The 20,102-nt window shown below is 46.1% G+C and overlaps 1 protein-coding gene across 1 annotated transcript in view; it reads left to right on the plus strand.

The window, feature by feature from the left end:
- The window catches only part of scml4 (Scm polycomb group protein like 4), a 233,000-nt gene that overhangs the window by 188,449 nt on the left and 24,449 nt on the right, over window positions 1-20,102 (plus strand). The window contains 1 exon segment of the mRNA XM_041187345.1: window positions 15,828-16,016. Within this exon segment, the coding sequence (XP_041043279.1) occupies window positions 15,828-16,016 (189 nt within the window).

Consider the following 20,102-nt stretch of genomic DNA (forward strand, 5'->3'; position numbering starts at 1 on the left):
CAGCGGTGGGGGGAGCGGGAGGTGGATCCCACAGGAGGCCTGTAAAGGAGGCATCTCCCCTAACCTACCCCACCCCTCCCGACCAACCACCAGCTCAACCAGTGAAAGCAGCTGGGCTGCACACTTGGCGTGGGCCTCTCCTGCTGTGGATAAAATCCCAATGGCGGTGGTAGGAGGTCCTTAAGTATCCATTAATTGACCATTTAAAGGCTTCAGTTGGCCCATGGCAGGTCTCCTGATGCCGCCCTCGCCACTGGAGCGGGGGGTGGGGTGGGGGGTGGGGGGGGGAGGGGGGGTGGTGGGGTAGGTGCTGGACACGGCACCCACGGCATGGCTCCCAATTTTTATGGCCCACCCCTGCCTACCAACCAACAAAATTATGTACAAGACCATTTTTGTACTGTCCCCATCTGAAAGTTGAGAAAATGAACAAAACCAGCTCAGCATCTCTGCCGTACATTGCAGCTCAAAAAGCAGCAGTGAAGTCAGTACAATAGCCAAGCAAGTCTTTATTTCAGTCATGCTCTCAGTCTCTGTCTCTTCCCCAGAATATTATTTTTTAAATTGTATTTTGATTACTCAACATTGTTGCTGGAAACTATACAACTAATGAAGATTGTGATTTCGCAAGCTTCATATTCCAATGTTCTCCCTTTCACTCCTGGAAGCAGAGACTTCTGCTGGAATGCAGAACATTGACAATCCCGGGTGCCTTGCCAAACTGGCCATTCCTAATGCATATTGAACCACATTGGAGAAGAAGTCACTGCAGTTAAGCCCATTCCTGCCTTTATCTAATCTCCATACGTGGGCACTCATTTCAATAACAATTAGTAACCGTGACTTATTATTTCCCTCCTCAGCCTGAGGGACATGGAAGCCATTGTAGCACTCGCATTGATCCCTCAGCTGAGATTTGGCATCTCAGGACAAACAGTATGTCCATGGGGAACTCTACATTAACCTCATTTTGATTGGAATTGATTGCTCAAAGTAGTGTCCTGGAGAATTTTACAGTCAAAGGGAAACTCACTCTGTGTGAGGAAATCTGGAAGTTTGTACAGGAAGCAGCAATATCAGTATATAGTTCGAGGGTTGATTAAGGCATGGAACTTGGATAGACTTGGCAGGTGGTGGTATCCTGGGAAATGGAACAGATTTTGGAATGCTTGCAAAAATTAAGGACTAGATGAAAATAGTATAAAAGCAAAATACTGCGGATGCTGCAAATCTGAAACCAAAACAGAAAACACTGGAAAAACTCAGTAGGTCTAGCAGCATCTGTGGAGAGAGAAACAGAGTTAACTTTTCAAGTCTGTGTGACCCTTCTTCAGAGCAAATAACATAGTTCAGTTAAATGTGCATGTGTGTGTTATAGTTCATTCAGGGAGTCTGACTTGCTGTGGGAACATACACTTTTGTATGTGTTGATGTCTGGAGCTATGGGTAATGATGATAGGGACTCCAATGTTCTTTCCATCACATAGCTGACCAGGAATCTGTCCTGTTCTTACCGCCTGCCACTGGTGTGTTGGAAGGATTTGCAGATTGATAGTCAACCTGTTTGACCGTTTTATGTATGCAACTTCCTTGGCCATCAAGTCCTGGGGTGGTACTTAAACCCAGGACTTCTGGCTCAGAGACAGGAATGCTACCCACTAGACCTCCCTGCGTTATTTCTACATTGTTGTAATTACCAACATGATTAATAAACTCTAACCTGGAAAAGGGAAGCAGTAGTGGCATGTTGAGGGAAAGGATCCAGACAACCAGGAAAAGTTGCACACGCACACTTGACTCGCACTGCATCCACCAGCTGATGTTATTGGTGTGCGGCCATCAGCCAATGCCAGTACTGGTTTGTGCCTGCCTGTGGTGACATCATTCGGTGCCTGCCAATTGGGGAACCGTCCTGTCCACTGCTGGCCCATCCTTTCTGCTGCATCCCACTTGTCTCCTCTCCTGAGCCCTCATCGCCCCAATCCCCCCCACCACATCCCCCACCATACCCTCCCCTGCACTTACATTACTGGTCAGATACAGAGGAAACTGCTCTCTACATTGTCCTATCACACACTCCCAAGGAAAGAAACAACACGGGCTAGGTACAGAATAAGGCAGCACATTGTCCATTTCAATTGTCAAAATACCTTCCAGTCAGATCAGGAAAGAACTGCTTTCTGGAGTATTAAAGTCACATCTTGAAATGGTTTATTCTGAAAGTAAACTTAGGATCCGTCCAAACTCACACAATAATTATCTGATACTCAATCTGCTTAAATAAAAGTTTTATTAAAAAAAGGCGAGTCTTTTTTTTAGAGTAAAGGGTACTGCATGTTTGCAGTTTCCAGTTCAAGGTTCAATTTTTTTCCCATGCACTGTGACCCAAGCATCAAATTGCAAAACAGAATATTTAATGCGAAGATAACTCCAATCAGTGTTTCTGCTTGAGTCCAAAGAAAAGATGAATGTAGTCACTGCAAACTGCCCCCCTCCTTCAGGAGTTGACACCTTGCTCTCTAACCTAGCAGAACCGCTCCTTCGCTCTTTCTGTCTTTGTTAGATCTGTGCCATCCTTGATGCAGGCAGCTACCTTGGACATCGTTGGCTTTCATGTCACAGTCACTGCAGCAACATTAGCAGCAAGTGCACCTTCTGCAGTTGCGTGGTCACTAAATCCAACCTTCTTTCAATTATGTACTGAAGGCAGGTTTATTTTTTTACATCGGTCAATAGCTCATATTTGCCACATAGACCGTGAGGATCTCATGCCTCTCGGACTAGAAGGTTACCGATTGCTCGTGAGGTTACCGTGGCACTCAGGGCTCCACTGGAGACCTCTGCAGAATCTCATAATCAACGACACATAAATGCAGAAGGGAGGTGACCGATGCCCTTTTCAATAACGCTCATATTATGTGCAGTTCCGCAAGGATGAAGCAAGCCAGGCTGCCAGAACTGTGGGATTCAATGCGATCTCAGGCATTCCACAATTGTAGGGTGCCATCGGCTACACACGTGGCCTTGAGAGCTCCCTGGCAGCAGTCTATGAGATTAATCACTAGAAAAGGATTTCACTGTCTAAACGTCCAACTAATCTGTGATCACAGAAAACAGATCATGCATGTTTGTACTAGGTATCCAGGGAGCTCTCACGACTCTTACATCTTGAAACACTTGCAGGTGCCACAGATCTTTGAGAGCCCTCGGTGCATAGAGGGTTGGGTCCTTGCCTAAAGATGTGGCTAATGATGCTTGTTCGTCGCCCACAGAGTGCAGCTGAGGAGAGGTACAATGCTGCACCTTCAGCCACAAGGCCCTTAATAGCGCAGACTAGTGGTCTATTAAAGATGCATTTCAGATATTTAGAGTTATCAGATGGGGCTCTCCAATATTCACCACAGAGGGTGTCCTACATTATTGTTGTTTGCTGCACCCTGCACAATCTTGCGCTGCAAAGGGGGGATGTGTCGCCACAGGGCAACTTGGAGGAGCTACATGTCTCCTTGGATGAGGAGTATGTTGAAAGGGATGAATGTAAAGAGGGCGAGGATTCAATGAGCCACAAAAGGATGCCATTGCACTGGCATGACGTGGAATACATGCTCATGACAACCTCATACCTACAAGATTCCAGGAGGAATAAGGTGAAGACGAATTAATAGGAGCGTAGTTCTCCTCACACCTCGATGAAGGGGAGACAATAAGACCATCACTGTCATTTTCAACAATTCATGAAAGGTCATCAATCTCAAAATGATAACAATGGGGGCACCCTTGGAAGGCACAGTAGCCTAGAAAGCATGTGGCTGCTGTGCAATAGGATAACCGCTCCACTAGCGCTCATCCTTAAGCAATTAAACATAGTTGCAACTGCACATATGTGGGGTACATTCCATCCGGCCCTGGTGATTTATCCACATAAGTGGCTAAGTCACCAGGGCTAGATGAAATGTAACCCAGGCTGTTAAAAGAAGACAGGGAGGAAATTGTGAAGGGCCTGACCATCATTTTCCAATCCTCACTGGATACAAGTGAGGTGCTGGAAGATTAGAAGTCTGCTAACATTTTACCTTTGTTCAAAAAGGGAGTGAGGGATAGACCGAATAATTAAAGGCCAGTTAGTCTAACTTCAGTCATGGGCGAATTATTGGAATCAATTCTGAGAGACAGGATAAACTGTCATTTAGAAAGGCATGGATTAATCAATGATAATCAGCATGGATTTTTGAAGAGAACATCGTGTCTGATTAACATGATTGAATTTTTTGAGTGAGTAACATGGAGGATTGTTGGGGGTGGTGCATTTGATGTGTTCTACATGGATTTTAGCAAGGCTTTTGACAAGGTGTCACATGGCAGACTGGTTAAAAAAATCAAAGCCCATGGGATCCAGGGGAATGTAGCAAGTGTAGAGGGCATGATCAAAAAGTTTACAGACAACACAAAAATTGGCCACGTGGTTGATAGTGAGGAAGATAGCTGTAGACTACAGGAAGATATAAAATGGACTGGTCAGGAGGGCAGAAAAGTGGCAAATGGGATTCAACCCAAAGAAGTTTGAGGTGATGCATTTGGGGGGGTCAAACAAGGCAAAGGATTACACAATTAGTGGTAGAATACTGAGAGGTGTAGAGGAAGTGAGGGACCTCACTGCTTGAAAGGGTAGTAGAGGCAGAAGCCCTCAGCTCATTTGAAAAGTGTCTGAATATGGACCTCAAGTGTTTTTTTTTATTCATTCATGGGATGTGGGCATCACTGGCTAGACCAGCATTTATTGCCCACCCCTAATTGCCCTTCTTCAGAGGCCATTTAAGAGTCAACCACATTGCTGTGGGTCTGGAGTCACATGTAGGCCAGAATAGGTAAGGACAGCAGATTTCCTTCCCTAAAGGACATTAGTGAACCAGATGGGTTCTTATGACCGGCAGCAATGGTTTTGTGGTCATCATCAGATTTTTAATTCCAGATTTTTATTGAATTCAAATTTCACCATCTGCCATGGTGGGATTTGAACCCAGGTCCCCAGAACATTACCCTGGGTCTCTGTAATATCAGTCCATTAACAATACCGCTATGCCACTGCCTCCCCCAAACCTGCAGGGTTACAGACCAAATGCTGGAAAGTGGGATCAGGCTAGATGGCTCGTTTTTCGGCTGACATAGATGTGATGGGCCAAGTGGCCTCTTTCTGTGCCGTAAACCTTCTGTGATTTCTATGAATCCAGTGCAGTTTTTTCAACAATGGTGCGAACAGTGGCCATGGCAGCTATTGCACACATCGATGCACTCATGCCAGTGTGACAACAGCTTAGTAAAGCGGCTCAAAGAGGAAAATCAATGGTTATCACTTGACCATCCAGACAGCATCACCTTTGCCAAATTCCAGATCTCATGCACGATTAATGCGGAGGCTGCTTCCATGAAACTGAGCCCTAGGATGCCATCGGATATCAGGACACAATGATCTGTCACACAACAGCATGGGGGCAAACCTGTGGGTTATGTTAGCTTTGTACTCAGAGATTGGCTCAGCAGGACCATCATGCGATTATTGACAAACACTCATTACCCTGCATTCATCAGAAGCCTGCCTAGTTTCCAACCTGCATTGCCTTGGCATCTGGGAGAGACATGGCCCAGTCAGTTTTGACACAGCAGTCAATGATAACTTAGTCGCTTCTTAAATACTGATAAGCACTCAGGATATATGCCGGAGCATTGCTTTCATACCATGACTGTCCTCAATATGTCCATCTCATAAAGGTAAATCCTTGCAATGAACCCTAAGGCACTGATTGCACAGTCATGTAATGAAATCCATTTTGATTGGCCATCTGTGACCTCACAGAGGGATTCCATCAAACGACACTAGACAGCCATTCAGGAGCAAAGTAAGATCCTCACAGGTAATTGGGCAGCTTCATCGGGATTGAGCACACACCTCTGACATCACACACTCATATCCATCTAGCAGACATTTCAAATGTTACTGAGTGGAACCAACATCCGTCGCTCATGCATAGGGAGAGTGGGAACTAATAAAGGAGTAATAGCCTGAAAAGTGGAGATGAAATAACACTGCAGGGAGGCATGAAAGGCCAAAAACTCACAGCCATAAAATAAAGCCATTGCAAAGTGCACTTCGGTGAAAAGACTCCAACATGAGTCACAATAAATAATTATTGGCAAACTAGATTAAGGGATTCGTCAATAGGGATGCAATGGCTAATATTTAACAGGATATTTCAGAATGCACAGAACAGATACATTCCAACAAAATGAGCATTGGTTCAATAGAAAGTGAATCTGGAGAATTGATAAGGAAAACAAGAAGATAGCAGATGAATTGAACAGATATTTTGCATCAGTTTTCATTATAGAGGATACAGGTAACATCCCAGAAGCAGCAATAAACCAGGAAACGGATGTGGGGAAGGAAGACAGGAAAATTACAGTTACCAGAGAAGTGGTACTAAGTAAACTGTTGGAGCTGCGGGCTGACAGGTGTCCAGGTCCTGATGGACTTCATCCTAGAGTCTTACAAGAAGTGTCTAGTGAGATAGTTGATGCATTGGTTTTAATTTTCTGAAACTCCCTAGATTCGGGGAAGGTACCATAAGATTAGAAGATAGCAAATGTAACTATTATTCAAAAGGGGAGGGAGATAGAAAGCGGGAAACTACAGGCCAGTTAGCTTAATATCTGTCGTAGGGAAAATGTTAAAAGCTATTATTAAAGAAGTTATAGCAGGGCACTAGGATAAGTTCAAGGTCATCAGGGAGAGTCAACATGTTTTTGTGAAAGGAAAATTGTGTTTAATCAACTTATTGGAGTTCCTTGAGGAAGTAACATGTGCTGTGGATAAAGGGGAACCAGTGGATGTACTGTAATTGGATTTTCAGAAGGCATTTGATCAAGTGCCACGTCATAGGTTATTGCAGAAAATAAAGGCTCATGGTGTAGGGGGTAACGTATTTACATGGATAGAAGATTGGCTGGCTAACAGGAAGCAGAGAGTAAGCATAAATGGGTCTTTTTTTTAGGTTGGAAAGATGTAACGAATGGTGTGCCACAGGGATCAGTGCTGGGACCTCAACTGTTTACAATTTATATAAATGACTTAGATGAAGGGATGGATGGGATGGTTGCCAAATTTGCTGATGACACAAAGATAGGTAGGAAAGTAAGTTGTGAAGAGGACATAAGGAGGCTACAAACAGATATAGACAGGTTAAGTGAGTGGGCAAGGATCTGGCAGGTGGAGCATAATGTGGGAAAATGTGAAATTATCCATTTTGGCAGGAAGAATAAAAGAGAAGCATATTATCTAAATGTTAAGATATTGCAGAGCTCTGAGGTACAGAGGAATCAGGATTTCCTAGTGCATGAATCACAAAAGGCTAGTTTGCAGATACAGCAAGTAATTAGGAAAGCTAATAGAATGTTATCGTTTATTGTGAGGGGAATTGAATACAAAAGAAAGGAGGTTATGCTTCAGTTATACAGGGCACTGGTGAGACCACTTATGGCATACTGTGTACAGTATTAGTCACCTTATTTAAGGAAGGATATAAATGCATTGGAAGCAGTTCAGAGAAAGTTTACTAGACTAATACCTGGAATGGGTGGGTTGTCTTATGAGGAAAGGTTGGACAGACTAGGCTTGTATCCGCTGGCGTTTAGAAGAGTAAGAGGTGACTTAATTGAAACATATAAGATCCTGAGGGGTCTTGACAGGGTGGATGTGGAGAGGATGTTTCCTCTTGTGGTAGAATCTAGTACTAAGAGTCACTGTTTAAAAATAAGGGGTCGCCCATTTAAAACAGAGATGAGGTGAAATTTTTTCTCTCAGAGGGCTTTGAGCCTTTGGAACTCTTCTTCTTGAAAAGGTGGTGGGAGCAGTCTTTGAATATTTTTAAGGCAGAGGTGAATAGATTCTTGATAAGCAAGGGGGTGGGTGATAGGTCATCGGGGATCAGCCATGATCTTATTAATTGGCGGAGCAGGCTCGAGGGGCTGAATAACCTACCCCTGCTCTTTGTCTGTATGTTTGTAAATAATTATAACATCCGCAGTGCAGCAGCATCAGGATAATTGCTAACCTTCCATGGACAACTCTCATGAGGTCACATAATGTGAGCCTCAGATGCAAGGCTTACTTGTGCATTGTCCAGCCATCATTTTCATATAGAAAATGCCTTTCTTCGTGTCACTGATGTGGAATCAAAGGCAATTGACTGTGATGAGATTGGGTGAACTTCGTGGAACTAAGGGACAAGATGGGAGATAATTGGGGAGGAGGGGTCATTTGGTACCCATGAATGAATGTGGGACCTTGCCTCACATCGATGAGCGATTCAATACCAGAGACTTGGAGAGGTATAAAAGCAAAATATGTTTACAATAGTGCAGATTATATACAGTGAATGAACACTGGTGCCACCGTTGTGCATTCAAAACTTCTTCATTTTCCTTACTCTACTGCTACGCCGAGGTGCAGCCCCAACATCTGCAGCACAGGCGGAGGCAGCCTGCTGACTGCTGTGCCCTGCTGTCTGAGATGAGTTTGGTGGGCATCCTTTGGAGGCCTGAGGCTGGCAGGGCCCCAGTCTGCTGAGGGTCACTTGCTCCAGGGCCTGATGCACCCTCCTCAGCCTGACCTGCTGCCGTTGCTGGAGTCTCAGACAGAGGAGATTTGGACCGGCAGGACAACCCTTGGATACTCCTGGGTGGATGCCCCCGCTGTGTCTTGCTAACGCTCTTCCTCCCTTTTGGTGCCTGATGGCCCCTCCCTGACCCCTTGAGGAGAAGGGGCACCTGGAGAGAGGTCAAGGTGCCCCGTACCCCTCTCGCCTAGCCATTGCTGGAGCCCACCCGTGGCTAGAGTGATGGAGTGCAGGTCCAAGCACTAATCTGGTAGGAACTGTGCATTCTGCTGGACCTGGATCTCCAAGGCGGCAGCCACCCTTCCCATGGGGACTTCACTGCACTCCTGCCTTTCCTCAATGGCCTGGAGGAGAATCCCCAGAGAGGTCTTGCTGAAACGTGGAGTGGAGGGTCTTGTACCTTTGGACGGCACACTAATGTAGATGGCAGTGAGTGAATATGTGTGCGGGTGATATTTAAATGTGGCGCCAGGATCTTCAATCCCATGAGGTAATGGGGGCCGATGAATTACCTCCCACCATGCTACTGGATTCAACAGACTCCTTTCTGATACATAATTAAAGAGCTGAAAAGCAGAAGATCTGGTGCAAAAACCTGTCCCACAGCCCATCAGAAATCACGCCAACATTCCCGCCGGCACTTCATCTCGAGAATGGAAAATTCCACCCAAGGAATCCAGCCAGCACAAGTATCAACTTGCTTTTGGACTGCAGCAAAATTTGTTTACCCTGCAGTGTACACTCCCAAATGGTTAAGAAATTGCGAATTCAGTTACATATATTTTTATAAGAGGAGTGCAATATATTTGTCAGAAACAGCAGCTTGGGTGTGGCTAAGAGACACAAGTGGATTTGAGCAAGGGGAGATAGATGAAAAAGCAACATACTGGAAGGTTAAAGGATGGGGGCGGGGGGATGTAAATAAAATGGAAGAGTCAGAATAAGGTTACATTGTAATGTAACCAACATAGTTGGGAGAATTTTTTTTTAAATTCACTCACAGGATGTAGGCATCGACTACAAGACCAGCATTTGTTGCTCATTGCTACACAACTGTGTGGCTTGCTGGGCCATTTTCAGAGGGAGTTAAGAATGAACCACATTGCTATCGGTCTGGAGTCACCATGTAGGCCAGACCAGGTAAGGATGGCAGATTTCCTTCTTACAGGATATTAGTGAACCAGGTGAGTTATGACAATCCAGTAGTTTCATGGTCAACATTACTGACACTAAATTTTTAATTCCTGATTTGTTTACTTTGCTGAATTTAAGCTTCCTGCTGCTATGGTGTGAGTTAAACTTGTTTTACTGGGTTATTAGTCCAGGCCTGTGGGATCACTAAACCAGAAGCATAACCACTATGCTAACATACCCCATTATAGAAGTAGCAATGAAGAAGTGAACTTCAAATGTCGTGTTGCAATCTCATTGTACATTTGGATAGTTATTCAGCATTATTATCTACACCAATCAATCTGTGACACTAAAAGACCACAATGCATATTGCATCTTCTTAATTTGATGTCATCAACTCAGTGAATGAGACGTTTGACCAACTAAACACACATGTCCCTTAATGACATTTATACAGCATCTTCAGTTCGGTTCAAAGACTACTTTACTGCTAACCCAACAAGCCACATTTTATAAACAATGGATATCATTAGGAAGGTCTCCCAAATCTCGCACTTTGTTTACATCCTGTTATTTATTTTACTAAGTTTTCCTAATCCTGTAACTGGTTTTGTAGACTTGGATAGTGTGTAAAGTATATATTTATTTAAAAAAAAATTCAGGATGGAATCGTCCCAGATTTGCACCAAGTGCGGTAATGGGCAGGCGGGTGAAACGATGTTTTACCCACTGGCTGCAATCAAGGGTTTTCATGCCTTATCGTTCCCAAAACCGCCACAATATTTATGCATTCCCAGGAAACAGGCCGTGTCTATGGCGGGGGGGGGCGGGGTGGGGCAGTAGGGTGGCTCTCATACACCTGCTGCCATCACCTTGCCGCTTCGCCACACCAGACGCCATATTTAAAGTCCAGCCGTGCACACATCTCAGCACTTCCAGCCCTCGACTGCTGCAGCGAAGATGTCCATGAAATACAAAAAGACTGCAGCCCCCAGGTTTAGCAACACGTCACTGGAATGCCTTTTGGATGCTGTAGAGTCCCGCTGGGATGTCCTCTACCCACCCCCCTCGCCCCCGCACTGGTTGCAGGATGGGCACCGGCATGACCAACCAGGCTTGGGAGGCAGGGGCAGCGGTGGTCAGCGCCAATGCCCTTCCAAAGAGGATACCCACCCAGTGCCGCAAGAGGATGAATGGTCTCCTCCGTTCCATTAGGGTAAGTCACTCTTCTCATTACTCTCAACTCACACACTCACAAACCCATCACCCATTCACAGAGATCTCACTCACTGGAGGTTCAAGGGACATCACCATTCACTCTTTCCCACACACCATCATTGTCCTCATCCCATCCATGGGACCAGTCACCACCCGCACATGCCAGGCATACTTATCTTCTGGCCTGGCAGACGTCTGCTTACACTTTCTCCATCTCTATTCATGCAGGACAAGCTGACACACAACAACAGGAAGAGGTCGCAGACTGCTGGAGGAATGCCTGAACTCAAGGTCCTCATGGACTTTGAAAACAGATCCATCCAGCTGGCCGGCAACAATCTGGACTATTCCTGTGCTGATAGTGAGTTTGGCAGTGCTCTACCAAGTGAAGGTCCAGCAGTGCAACATCCATCAGACAAGCATGCTGTGAGTGATGTGTCCTGTTTCACAGGCCACTGCCATGCACTAATTATCTCTCCTTGGTTCCGCAGGCACATCTGGGAAACAGCTGAGAGGGTCCACAACCCAGGGCCTCCAATCAAGCCCCGAAGACACCTCTGAAGAGGAATCTGGAGGCATCCTCCCTGAAGTCCCGTCACAGCGCTCACTCACATCCCCCACCAGCGCAGAGACACACACCTCGGTGGGAAATAGTTTTAGAGTAGCCTCGGGATCACAATCTGGTGAGCACATTGCACTGTCTGATCCACAGCAGCTGCAGCAAGGGCTTAGATAAAGGCAAAATACTGCGGATGCTGGAAATCTCAGGCAAAAAAAAAAATGCTGGAAAAACTCAGCAGGTCTGACAACATCTGTGGAGACAAAGGCAGAATTAACGTTTTGGGTCCATTTGACTCAAAATTCTGAAGAAGAGTCATACGGACTCGAAACATTAACTCTGTCTTTCTCTCCGCAGATTCTGTTAGACCTGCTGAGTTTTGCCAGCATTTTTTGTTTTTGTCTGGGGCAGCAGGGACTTCCCTGGTGTCCTGCTCTCAGAGGACTGCTGGAGGCCAGAAATTTGCTGAGTCCGAGTCAGATGACGAGCCCCTGGGCTCTGTCATGCCGGAGCTGCACAAGGAAGTTCAGGAATATGAGGAAGGGATGTCCGCTGCACTCCTCAGATTGCAAGGCACGATGGCGGAGACCGTCCACCTTCACTCTGAGGTGATAGTGCCGGCATGCCAATGCACCAGGCTCAACACTGGCAGGATGGCACCCGCCATGGAGACCTTGGCGCAGGATGTCACTCCTGCACTGCTGCGAAGACTCAACTCCATCGCTGATGCCATCATTGGCATCCAACAGTGTGTACGCGAGAGGGGTGCGGGGCAGCTCGATCTCACTCCAGCTACCCCTTCTCCTCAAGGAGCCAGCTGGGGCACCTGGGCGCCCATAGGGAGGAGGATCAGCAGGTGCCCACCCCGGGGCCATCCGCCCAGGTGACTCCGGGAGTGTCCGGCCGATCCGAAACCCCTCCTCCTGTGACCTCAGCAGCTCCAGCTCACAGATCAAGGAGGGTGCCACTGCCACACAGCAGGATCCCAAAAGCAGTCTGGGGCCCTCCAAGTCTTGGCACTCCAGAGGATGCCCGCCAAGGTCATCACAGAGAGGGTGTCGCAGTCAGCAGGCTGCCTCTACCTCCACTGTGGATGTCTGGGGAGCACCAAGATATAGCGGCAGGGTTAGGAAAGTTATGGAGAATTAGTTACACAGCCTGGGCACGGGTGTTAATTACTTGTACATACTGTTCACTATTGTCAATAAACTCCCAAGAATGTCTCCCTGCCTATGGCTCCTTGTTCTGATGAGCAGTGTTCTTGTTACTCAGATGTGAAACCTTTCTGTGCAAGATAAAGGCAGGCATCTTACTCCAGGGGCTCTTCCCTGTGCTCTATGCAGCCTTCAGACCAAAATGATGGTCCGGCCTCAAACTCCCTGGAAACATTATTGATGCCTGTACCTCAATGATGCTGGTCATTGCTGCTAGAATGTAATGGGCAGGCATCGCAGAGTTCCATCATTCTCTCTGTGTGCTTTCAGAACCTTTAAGGTGGGGCTGTCCCGCATCTCTTCAGCATCTGTGACCAGTGACGCTATGTTCATGAAGGGGTCAGATGTTGAAGGTGGACAAAGGATCAGGTGCTTCTAACGTATCATGGCTGCATCTCTATGATATGACCCTGATCACAGAGCACAAGCGAGCTGCCCTCAGCCAGACAGGAGTCAGACATTCTCAGAGGTTATGTGAAGATCTATGGTGTATCCTTTCTGCATGTTGTCATCATCCTCCTGCAATCGAGAGACTATTAGGGCCTTCACTGCGTCTCCATGACAGAAGCATTCTCACAGAGGGTGTGCGCGCTGCCATAAGCCAGACTAGAGTCAAGCGTTCATAGATGCAATGTGAGGATCTATGGGGTCACCTCACTGCATGTCGTCATCACTCCACAAATCTAGCAGCTATGAGAGCCTCCCGAACGCACCTGCCTTGTCTGGCCAGTGCGATTGCATCATCACCGTCATCATCACCTTCGAGGACCTTCTCACCCTCATCCCCATCGGTATCCTCCTCATCAGAGGAGACCTCCAGCTCCTCCATCTCCTCCTCAGTCAGCTCATCACCTTGTTACAGTGCCAGGTTGTAAAGGGCGCAGCAGACGAGGACGATGTGTGACACCCTCTGTGGACGGTGTTGCAGGGCTTCACCAGGAAGGTCCAGGCACTGGAACCTCATTTCCACCATCCTGATGGTTTGCTCCACCAAGTTGTGAGTTGCAGCATGAGCCTCATTATACACTCGCTCTGCTGCAGTCTGAGGCCTCCACATGGGTGTCATCAGCCACGGCCTCTGCAGGTAGCCCTTGTTCCCGAGGAGCCATCACTGCAGCTTCTGTGGACCCTGGAAGACATCAGGAATCTGTGACGGACTGAGGATGTAAGAGTCGTGCACACTCCCTGGGAACCGTGCGCACACCTGCAGGATGCGTTTGTGGTGGTCGCACACCAGCTGCACATTCAGTGTGTGGAACACCTTGAGGTTGACGTAGCTCATCACATGTTGCAACGGAGATCTGAATGCCACATGAGTGCAGTCGATGGCCCCCTGCAACAATGGGAAACCTGAGATCTGGGTGAATTGAATGGCGCTTGCATCCAGGCTTTCCTGGTCCTGGGCAAAATGCACAAAGTTGTGTGCCCTCGCAAAGAGGCATCTGTGACCTCATGGATACGTTTGTGGGTGGAGGCTTGTGAGATCCCACAGAGGTCACCTGTGGAGCCCTGAAAGGAGCCACTGGCATAGAAATTGAGCACCGTGGTCACTTTTGCGGCTACTGGCAGTGGATGCCCTCCATGTCGCCATGGCACAGATCTTGCAGGAGCTGGTAGATGTGACCGACCAGTTCCCTAGACATGCGCAGTCTCCAGCGACACTGGTAATTGGTCATCTACAGGAATGAAAGGCAGCGTCTATAGACCCTGGTTGTCGCTAGGCGTCGACCAGCTCTTTGTGGCTCTTTGTCGGTGTGTGTTTGAGACCCAGCAGCCTCTTTTTCCTGGGGTTGTTGCTCCTGCCTCTGTGCAGCCAGGAGCCTCAGTCGCTCTCTCTCCTTTGTCGTCTTTGCTCTCTGTAGGCCATCAGGCACACAGCTAGTTCACTAGGCTCCATGATCCTGATGTATTCCTCCTGCAGGATGAAAGAGAGAGACATGTGGTTAGCATGGGTCTACTAAGAACCTGTCCTGGTTAAGTGTGAAGGCCCCTTAATGCTTCCCAGAGGGTGCTGGCCACCACTTGGCTGGCCAGAAACCCCACCACTTCTGCCCCACTCCACCTGACCAATTGGCGACAGCTTTGCCCATTGGACTGCCTGCTGTGCTCTTAGCTCAGGCGCAGGCATTCTCCTAACCCACACTGCAAGGCTGCACTGTTAGCTTGAACCAAGGGGGAGACTGGTCAAACCGGGATGATGACATTGCAAGGGGCTGTGAGCACCTCCACCAGTGACTGCTCCATGACCAGCTTTAGTAAGGAGATTATACAACATGCCCAGTTGTCCAACTGTCCTGCAGTCCACTAAAACGTTCATTAGTTTGTGGTCTGTGCTGGATGATGGGGTGGGGGCAGGGGAGCATGAAAAGCTTTGGAGACACTTGGTGAAACTTTGATGCCTCTGTGTTGCTTGAGTGGGCAGATAAACTAGAGGCCCAACTCCAATTATATCAATGTGGCTGTGCCTGAACTGTCTCAACTGCAGAGGAATGGTCACTTTATACAAGGTGTCCCTGATGCGTGGTCACTTCCCTTGCCCACCCTATCCCCAACCCTGAATGCTCGTGTGCTATATTCAATGGCACAGCTGCCCTTGTCCCCAACCCCCAACATTCCTCAAGCTTGAAGTCCAACAGGCGACCCTGGTAAGTGCTGTACAACATAACTGTGTACTCACTTCCGAGTTCCCCTCAAAGTGCAGCTCGCCAAGTGCTTTCCCACCAAGGTGGACAGACGATCCAGCGGTGGGCGGGGGGGGGAACAATTCCGAAGGGCTGGCCTAATGATGCTGTGCTGATGTGTTACAATGAGGTCCCTGACATCCAATGGCAGGAAACGCAGCCCGCTGTCAGTCAGCTGAGCAGACGATGGCAAACTTGTTTCATGACGTTGTCAACATGATCATAAAAATGGAAGAACCTTGTACATTTTGGGAAGGAGCTGGTGCAGTGGGTAACACAGTGGTCTTTCACATTTGCGATCCGGTTTGGAATCCAGTCCTGACTGATGGTTCTGAAAATCTCTTGGTTCTAGCTACGTTTGATGGAGAACAGCACACACTGAGCCTGCCAGCAGTCAACAGCATTGTCTTCATCCTGCGCTTCCTGGAGAACCTCTGCCACAGTTTGCACTGCGATAACCTGTTCAGCAGCCAGCCATTCACCATGTACAATGCAACTTCTCAGACAGCTGTGGAATATGAAAACGAGAGGATGCATGCAGGTATGTCACTGTCAATGTGCCTTTGATGGGATTGACTAATCTATCCAATATTATTCATAATCACTTTTTTTGGGTACTGATTCCCTATGTTATTGAAAAAAGGTTTAAAAAATGATACCTGCCAAATTAATATCACGATGAAGCACTAATGGAGGAATGTCTTGGATGTACTGTATTCTGATTTGTTTCTTCCAGTTTTCACGGTGCTTAGATTCTGGCACGCGGCATAATTGCTAATGCGATTTGAATATCTTCGGAGTTTTTAAAATATAGATTATGAGAATGATGTTAAGTAATTTAATTTATCAAATTAAATAGAAGTGTTTAAAAGCAAGCAGTGGCTTCCTACTATGGAACTGGGCCATATAGATCAGAAAAATACTAGTTTGATCCATTTTCTGTGGCTAGCAAAGAGTGACTTTCTCACTGTCCAGAGGCTGGTGGTGTGGGGAGGGGGGAGTTGGGAGTGGGGAGAGGGAGGGGGTCGGGTGTGGGAGTATTTCCTGTTTCATTGTGTGTGTTTTTTATGTGTTAGGTGTGAGCCGGGCAGTGCTTGGCTGCCCTAACCATTCATTTGAATGGTTTGTTGTTCCTAATTACTCAATCATGAAAAAGAGATACTTGAATGTTGGACTAGAGGGTTCTATACCAGCAAGACATAGTGCCTTCAGGAGAAGGGGGTACAGGAAATTTGAGAGAGTCAAGATAAGAGATGTGTTTGTGCTCCAATTAGAGTTTATTTTCTTGCAGCCTCCTGTAGCTGTATGCGTTCTGGCTGTATGCATGTATACATGATGACCTGAGCGAGCAATATTCTACAATTAGCTGAGGGAATCAGCCAGGAGATGGAATCTCGCAGGGCTAGAGAATGTGAGCTATAATGCTAAATTGAAGTCCTGAGGGTTGGACTGATATCTTGAGGACAAAAGAGCTGAACTCCAGAGGTGAGAGTGACTGCCCTTGGCATCAAGGCAGCATTTAACCGAGTGTGGCACCAAGCAGCCCTAGAGAGACTGGAATCAATAGGAATCAGGGGGAAAACTCTCCACTGGTTGGAGTCATACCTAGCACAAAGGAAGGTGGTTGTGGTTGTTGGAGGTCAGTCATCTCAGTTGCAGGACATCACTGCAGGAGTTCCTCAGGGTAGTGTCCTCGGCCCAACCATCTTCAGCTGCTTCATCAATGACCTTCTTTCTATCATAAGGTCAGAAGTGGGGATGTTCGCTGATGAATGCACAATGTTCAGCACAATTTGGGACTCCTCAGATACTGAAGCAGTCCATGTCCAAATGCAGCAAGACCTGGACAATATCCAGGCTTGGGCTGACAAGTGGCAAGTAACACAGGTTCCAGGCAATGACCATCTCCAACAAGAGAGAATCTAACCATTGTCCATTGATGTTCAACGGCATTACCACGGTAATCCCCCACTATCAACATTCTAGGCATAGTGTGATGACTAACACACCTCCTGACTCCCCACTGTCTACAAGGCACAAGTCAAGAGTGTGATGGAGCACTTCCCACTTGCCTGGATGAGTCCTGACTTGGAAATATATCACCGTTCCTTCACTGTCGCTGGGTCAAAATCTTGGAACTACCTCCCTAACAGCACTGTGGGTGTACCTACACCACTTGGACTGAAGCGGTTCAAGGAGGCAATTCACCACCACTTTCTCAAGGACAATTAGGGATAGGCAATAAATAGCCAGCGAAGCCCACATCCCGTGAATGAATTTTAAAAAAGGATAAAACACTTTGGTCTAGATTTGATGCGAGATTGAAGGATGGAGGTTGCTTTTGTCTTCTGACTATCAGAGACACTTGGTCAGAGAGGGATGTTATGGAGCTTTATCTTCTTGAAGGTACTCCCTGTGCTTATTTTCACCTCTGTCAAGAGGTTTTAGGCTTGGTAGTCCAAATGCCTTTTCCGTTGGTCCTTAAGATGTTTTTACTTTCTTGTTATGCTTTGGGAAGCGTCATTGTGTTTAATAGTCTAGATAAGAAGTAACAAGACAGAGTATCTCCAGTTGGTGAATATAAATACCTGATTGTCCTGCACTGAAGCAGCATTAGAATTGAGGATGAAGAAATCTTTTTAACCACCATTACAAGTAACTTCCCAAATTAGGCAGGTCATTTAAGTACCAATTTGCTCCTGATATTGACACCAGAACCCACAAGTCATAACTATTTTTTATTTACTCGTTCATGGGATGTGGGCATCACTGGCCAGGTCAGCATTTATTACCCATCCCCAGCTGCCCTAGTTCAGAGGGCATTTAAGGGTCAACCACATTGCTGTGGGTCTGGAGTCACATGTAGGCCAGATCAGGTAAGGACCGTAGATTTCCTTCCTTGGAGGACATTAGTGAACCAGATGGGTCATAACCAACTGTTTACAGTTCTTCAACTGATATGTAAATGTGAGATGAAGATAATCTTGCATGTATGTTAGCTTCTCCCTACCAATGAGATTTAAATACCAGTCCCTTGGAGACAATTCTCATCTTGATAAAAATAAAAATAAATCTGTAAGTCTGAAGTAAAAATAATTGCTGAAACACAGGAAAGATAGGTTAATATTTCTAATAAGTGTTATTATTTATTTATTTCATTACTGATGAATCTAGAATGTACTTAGAGCATCTTAAACCTTTACTTTCTTTCCAATTTAATAATCAAAAAAACAATTGAAGTGAACATTGATAAAGCATATTCCAGGTGTGATATTTGATCCATTGGTCCAGATAAGAATTAATGAAATTCAGTGTAACTCTAACTAGTTTAAAAGTGTTAGATGGTTCAGTTTTGAAAAAATCAATCATCTTCTTAAAGCCCTCTCCCCTGCCCACTCCATCATCATCTCCACCAACAAGAGAGGAATCTATGGATTTCTTTGTCACCAAGATTAAGACTATCCGCTGTCTGTACTGCTGCCCTCCTTTCACCTAACCCACCAAACCAAACTTACCTAAGGTTCACCCCTGCCTTGACCTGCAGCTTTCTCAAATTTCCCTTTTGTCTCCATCATGCCCTCCCCAAACATAATTTGGTCATGAGCCCTGCCTCCTGCTCTGTTACCCCTTTTCTATCTAGCTTACTATCCTGACTGCCATATCAGCTGATATTGTTGACGGTTCCCTATCCTCAGATCCTGTCCCTTGCTTCTTCAAGTCTTCCCTCAGCATCCCCCTCCTCAAAATCCATGAACGCTGTGATCTTGCAAACTACTACCCCATTTCCAACCTCTCATTCTTCTCCAAAGTCCTTGAATGTGATGTAATGAAAATGAAAATGCTGGAAACACTCAGCAAGGAGAGAGAAACCGAGTTAATGTTTCAGGTCAATGACCTTTTATCAGACTGTTAACTCTTGTTTCTCTGTCCACAGATGCTGCCAGTACTGCTGAGCATTTCTGGCACTTTCTGTTTTTATTCCAGACTTCCAGTGTCCACAGTATTTTAAGTTTTTTTTCCCCTTGAATGTGCTGTTGCCTCCCGAACCTGTGTCCAACCAGTATCACAGAATTGATACAGCACAAAAGAAGGCCATTCGGCCCATCATGTCTGCACTGTCTCTCTGAAAGAGCAATTCACTTAGTGCCTTTCTCCCACCTTCTCCATGTAACCCTGCACATTCTTCCTTTTCAGATAACAATCTAATTCCCTTTTAAATGTTTCAATTGAACTTGCCTCCACCACACTCTAAGCAATGCATTCCAGGTCTTAACCACTTGCAGCGTGAAAGTTTTTCCTCATTTTCCTTTTGCTTCTTTTATCAATTTAAATCTGTGCCCTTGTCTGAGATTATGATGATAATTATTATTATTAACATCATTACCAGACATTTACGTAACAGAAATGTTCCTTACAAACCCAAGTATTCCTTTATACACATATTATCAGGTAACCATAATTACTGGATTTGTTCTCTGGAAATATTACGAGTCCTTTTGGTACTTGGATAATATTAGGTAATAGAAAATTATTCATTCTGTGTAGCATTGTTTCGAATCTATGAATCAGGCCAGAAGTCAAAAATTAAATAGCAGCAAAACATCGCCAGAGATTTCAGTAGATTACA

Source organism: Carcharodon carcharias, chromosome 5, assembly GCF_017639515.1.
Source record: "Carcharodon carcharias isolate sCarCar2 chromosome 5, sCarCar2.pri, whole genome shotgun sequence".
NCBI lineage: Eukaryota > Metazoa > Chordata > Chondrichthyes > Lamniformes > Lamnidae > Carcharodon > Carcharodon carcharias.